The sequence below is a fragment of the Diabrotica virgifera genome, chromosome 5, assembly GCF_917563875.1.
Source record: "Diabrotica virgifera virgifera chromosome 5, PGI_DIABVI_V3a".
NCBI classification, from domain to species: domain Eukaryota; kingdom Metazoa; phylum Arthropoda; class Insecta; order Coleoptera; family Chrysomelidae; genus Diabrotica; species Diabrotica virgifera.
In genome coordinates this window covers 119000290-119006607 of record NC_065447.1, presented here as the reverse complement: position 1 = coordinate 119006607, position 6318 = coordinate 119000290, and the positions used below count along the sequence as shown (strand labels likewise).

At 33.2% G+C, this 6318-nt stretch overlaps 1 protein-coding gene across 1 annotated transcript; it reads right to left on the bottom strand.

Moving 5' to 3' along the window:
• Nucleotides 1-211: 211 nt before the first annotated feature.
• Nucleotides 212-2974, bottom strand: LOC126885447 (uncharacterized). The gene is made up of 3 exons (XM_050652018.1): nt 1680-2974; nt 957-1120; nt 212-234 (listed from the first exon to the last, which is right to left on the bottom strand). The coding sequence occupies exons 1-3, from the start codon at nt 2972-2974 to the stop codon at nt 212-214; spliced, it is 1482 nt and encodes a 493-aa protein (XP_050507975.1).
• Nucleotides 2975-6318: the final 3344 nt, after the last annotated feature.

Here is a 6318-nt window from a genome sequence, read left to right as displayed (position 1 = left end):
CCGTGGTGAATTCTGGGTAGTTTCAATGTCTTTGAGACGAGCTAAGAGCTGCACATAAGTTTGTGATGTTTTATTAAGGAAGAAATAATCCTTTAATGGTGGAAGAAGAAAGAAAAACATGGCTTCGATCGAGTCCAGGTATTTCAGTTATAATTCAATTTATGAATATTAAATAACATGGTGTAAATGGCCATTTCATGCTAAATTAACACTATTTTGGACCTAAGATATGAACTAAAAGTGATGTAAAAAACGTATAAATATTTTTTTTTTATTGAAAATACACTATAAACAATCCTTTTTTATAGTTTCACAACAAGAAAAAATTAAAAAAACCAAATTTATAAAATTTAAAAATTTTTGACAAAAATTGATTTTTTCGTAACTTTAGGCGACATGCGCGAACTATAGATGATAATTTAGAATTTTTTTATTATTTTTCCCGAATTCAGGGTACAAAACTGCAACTTTTGAGGGGTAATCGGATACCGAATTCGAAAAAGCGTTTTTTTCGAACCACCCTACTGCATATATTAATTTTTTCTAGTAATCCTAATGAAATATCAACCTGATTTGCTAAAGTTACGTGGTGAGTAAAGCATGTTTTAAATTCCTCCATATTTCGTAGATACTAGTTAACGTATTAACTGAAAATTTAAGCATCTATATTTTTTTAACGGGGCGAATTTTGAAAATAAACTGAAATTTAAAAATTTTCATTGCACTATTGTTTGTGTTCCGAATCAATATTACAGCAATGAATTTGGCGCAGTACTTCGTGTTCTAATGACAGCAAATAACAAACGATTTCATTAACCTATTAATTTTCAAACAAAATATTCACTTTTACGGTATTGGAATTTATGTTGTTGATTTTACAAAAAACTTTATTGTCATAAAAAAGTTTCCTTCATTCTGGTACCTTAAAAGAAAATAAATAATTATGAATTTCTTACCATGAAATAAAGGTTTTTCTGCTTCAGTCTCATCCAGCAATGATTCATTGTCTGACAAAGTTATTTCGTCAAGGGATTTTCCTTTATACTTTGCTACTTGTCCACTATTAACAGCGATAAGTAATTTGGCAACTTTTGCTGTCTGATACAAGTCTTGAGGAAGCCTACGAGACAGAACTAGTTAAAGTATCAGAAGTACGTACATTTGAGTATGTAGCCAAGTAGACTGACCTTTAGTTTCTGTTTTTTAAAAGAGGATTGGAAAACAGAACTTTCCCATTAAAAATGTATGCGAAATATGGACAGTGCCACAAAAAATAGGTAATAAGCACGGTTTTTAAATAAATAAAGCAAAATGAAAACGTTTTTGTACTACACATGAATTTTTTTAAATCAAAAATGTAGTAGATACTACTTGATTTTGGTGTAACTTGTTTAATTGGAACAAAAGCAATGAAATTAAGATTTTAAACCCCAAATACTATTCTAAACATATAAGGTTCGATCCCCTACGGTGTAAGAAGTTTTTTATTTTTTCTTCAGATGTAAGTTGTTGTATTTTTATATAAATAAACTCAAATTGTCATTTATTTATGACCTGTGAATTATGATTCATTATTCACGACTAAATAAAGTTCATCATTATACTTGATAAAACACAAGTGAATGTAGTTTTTAAATGGTCGTTGATAAAAATGATAAAAAAATTGAATTTATAATTACCTATAATACGATTCATGTGCTTTTTTGGCGTGTCCCATGAAAGTAGCAAACTGTTCCATTTCGTCATCCTTAATATTGATTGCTTGCAATAATGTGGCAATTTGTTTTCTTAAACGGGTTGATGTAAACAGAGTTGTATCCGAAACATCAGCTTTTGTCGCCAGCTTTTTCACAATATGATAGCCACTCAACCACAGCTCTGTGTTAGGATTACCAAATAAATACGGATTTGTCGGAGTCACACAAATACTTCGGAAACTTAGAAGAAGTTCAATGAATTTCTGAAGGTCCGGTGGAAATAAAATTGCAACAGGTCTGCTTCCTTTTCCACCGGTCACTACTCTTTTGTAATTCTTGCACAAAGTTTGTTCAGTTTTTGAAAGACAATCTAGAAACTCGGTTTGCTGGTTTTCACTGACTGTTGAATTATAAGTCTCGGTTTTTAGGTACTGAATTTCCCCAATGCGCTTTCTATTTATTAATAATGTCAATGCTAAGACAGACTCGATCAGCTTTCGATAGTTCAACTTAATGTGGATATTCTTCTTCAATGCATCTGAAGCTTCATGGGCTTCGTTCATTACAAAAGTTTGGAATTTTATAACATCTTGGGTCAATGGCAACAATTTTGGAGAAACATAATTATTTTCCTTTAAATTTTTCAGTGCAAGGCTTGAAATCTCAGATGTCCAATGGTTTTCAATAAGATTTTTTAAACGCTTAATGTCTTTAAGACTTTCTTCGGCAGTAGTACAGATTATAATAGGACTTTTCTGTATAATATTCTTTGTAGCTATGTCACAAACTTGTTTAAGCGTGGTCCCCATGTGTAGTGCCAAACTGCTCGCTTGAAAGGTTTTGGTTTCTTCACAATATCCGCTAATAACTTTTACAGCTCCGACAATATTATCAAAAAACTGTGGTTTCAAAGCATCAAATAGTAGTTGAATTCCAGTTGTATTTCTCAAACTTATAAGAAGTCGTCCCAATTCTCTCATTTTATTTGAGATAACATTTCTTATTTGAGCACGCTTGTGCTTTCTTAGCAAGCTTTCAGCATATGAGCAAATGAGCATATCTTTCATAGCAGTTCTTGAAATCTCGTCACTTTGCATAATTGGAAAAACTTCTTTTTTTAAACGCAAAGAAGCAAGAAAATCACCGTGTACACCTGAACATACAGTGAATACTTGTGATAAAGATAAATGATTTTCACGTTTGACAGTTTTACATTTAGATCTGGCAGGACATTGCTTTCTATGTCTTCTTAAATACGTTCTTCTAAAGAATCCCATGCAATCGGGGCAAGAAACAAATAATGATGTATCTACATCTTCAGTTCCTTGGGTCTTCGTACAGGTCTTATATTATTAGTTGATAAGGAACTAACAAAATTTCCCTGACGGCGAATAGCATCTAACAATAATTTTCTTTTGTGGTAATTTGGAGGAAATGACGAAAATTCCTTAACAGCACCTTGATCACAATGTCTTCTAATCAAGTGTCGTGCAAAATGGGTTACATCGTCCAAGCAATACGGACATGTTGTTTTTTTGTCTTGTGAACGACTGAAGTGTGACTCAACTTTAACATGAGAGGGTCCTACAAATTTACCGAAGTTAACTATAAAAGGGTCTACGTGCTTACTTGTAGTTTCTAATTCAAAGCTTTCTTCTTTTGGTTTTAAATTTTGATCAAGCAAGGTAGTAGTTGTGGATATTTCATTAGACTTGTAAGAATAATTGTTGCTTATATATTTTTTTGTTTTTTTGGTACTTTTACCTTCAGCTTTACTAATTCTTTCATAACGTATAAGCGGAAATTCTTCATTTTCCTCATCATCGCTTGAAGGTAGATACTCACTCCCAGAAGATCGAGAAGGTTCTTCCATTTCATCAATATCATAGTTTTCTTTAGATTCTTCTGACGGTTCTCTTTGTCTTCGAGTTACATTTCTTAGAGGAGAGTACGCTCCTAAAATGTCCTTACTGGTGATGTCTGATGGTGGTAGTATTTGTAGATCTTCCAATATAACTATTTTTTTCTCCATTTCTTTATTGGGTCTTTGTCTTCGAGGTACATGTCTAAGAGGAGAGTACGCTTCTAAAATTTTCTCACTGGTGTGGTCTGGTTGCGGTCTTATTTGTTGATCTTCCAATACAACTATTTTTTTATTTATTTCTTCATTGGATTTCTCAATATTGTGTCTCTTAACTAGCTGTACATCTTTTTCTTCATGATCTTCAAAATCATAGACATCTTTTAGCTCACCTTTTGCAGCAGCTGTCAAACTTAGATGGGTTAATGCTTTATTTTTATAATATGTTTGTAAACCCTTTGTTGTCTCGTAATCTGGTAAAAAAAGTAGATTACTCTCGTCACGCCGCGTCAGATTTAGTATTTTTTCCGTTCGTTTTTTCATGACTGATGGAGGTTAATTTATTCTGGAAAAGAGCAAGTCAATCAATTGGAGTCAAGGTCAGATTATAACAAATATATAATGAGAAAAACATCCAAAGTATTCATTCATAGGCCATGATGATTAGGTGAATTTTATCTTCCTTATGTAGTTAATGCTGCTTGTAGTTCTACCTTTTCAAACATAAACAATATTCCCATATTTATTATACATTAATGTAGGTAGGTACAAACTTATATTTTAAAAGTTTATCGCAAAGTAAATGACAAAAAAATAAAAATTATTTTAACTTTTTTTATGTAAATAAACAATATATTCAATTCTAAACCCCTTTTCTTTATAATGATTTTTAATATTGTCGAAAATAAATGTACTTTACTTTCAGCAATAATCACATTCACAGGCAAAACTAGTATAATATTGATAAAATCTTGATGGAAAATGATTTTTTCTCTTAATTATAATAAATATTTTCCCCTGTATGCTAAAACTTATGTAAATACACTGTATAAGAGTTTTATTAACCTTCTCTCATCATCTTCCGTAGATGAGCAATAGTTCCTAAGCAATGTTTGATAATCTGATAGAGAGCCTCTATAATCTATATTCGTTATAATACGATTCAGTCCATATTAAACTGAAAAAATCGTTTAAAATAAATAGTAAAAATATACTTACTTTATTCCCAATATCAAAGTAGTAATACTACCATATAAAAGCAAACAACACGAATGCAACTGTGAGAAGCCCGGTTCTTCTCCTATAACACTGATAATAATAATGGACAATATTCAAATATAACCTTGAGTCTAAAAATAGATGTACTATTAATAGTATCAGTAACCTGGCAACACCGCTAGGCTTTAAAACGTTGCAATAGTATATAGATTTTTAAACAGTGGGCTTCTAAAGGTTCAAGTAATATCTTTTGGGCTTCAAAAGGTGAAATTCGTTTCTAACGACAATTCTACGGAAAAAACTTTACCCCTCTGCTTTCCCCTCTATAGGTTTTAAGTGATTTTAAGGCGATAGGTACAAAGTATACACGCCGTAACCAATAGGAAGTGCAGGGCTCTGAAACTGCCCGTTTGTCTTCGGGCTCCGTTACGTGTCATTTATCAGTATATATATATATATATATATATATATATATATATATATATATATATATATATATATCAAACAAGGAGAGGTTAGCGCGAGTTAATAGATATCGGCATGGCCCGCAACAAGCATGAAAAACAAAATATGCACAAGATGGAATGCAACCATAGACACGTGTTTCTGACTTATTAGTCGTCATCAGTATGATATAGCTAAACAGGAGCAATGCAACCAATTTGTGGCTGTAATGTTAGAAGACCCTCAGGATTCGAGAGCAACAACTAACAAATCCACGGAGGAAGCTACAGCCACCTGAGGCAAGGAATGCCAAACGTTTAGAACGTTTTAAACAATCAAACAAGGAGAGGTTAGCGCGAGTTAATAGATATCGGCATGGCCCGCAACAAGCATGAAAAACAAAATATGCACAAGATGGAATGCAATCATAGACACGTGTTTCTGACTTATTAGTCGTCATCAGTATGATATAGCTAAACAGGAGCAATGCAACCAATTTGTGGCTGTAATGTTAGAAGACCCTCAGGATTCGAGAGCAACAACTAACAAATCCACGGAGGAAGCTACAGCCACCTGAGGCAAGGAATGCCAAACGTTTAGAACGTTTAGAACGTTTTTGGTTGTTTGATTGTTTAAAACGTTCTAAACGTTTGGCATTCCTTGCCTCAGGTGGCTGTAGCTTCCTCCGTGGATTTGTTAGTTGTTGCTCTCGAATCCTGAGGGTCTTCTAACATTACAGCCACAAATTGGTTGCATTGATCCTGTTTAGCTATATCATACTGATGACGACTAATAAGTCAGAAACACGTGTCTATGGTTGCATTCCATCTTGTGCATATTTTGTTTTTCATGCTTGTTGCGGGCCATGCCGATATCTATTAACTCGCGCTAACCTCTCCTTGTTTGATTGTTTAAAACGTTCTAAACGTTTGGCATTCCTTGCCTCAGGTGGCTGTAGCTTCCTCCGTGGATTTGTTAGTTGTTGCTCTCGAATCCTGAGGGTCTTCTAACATTACAGCCACAAATTGGTTGCATTGCTCCTGTTTAGCTATATCATACTGATGACGACTAATAAGTCAGAAACACGTGTCTATGGTT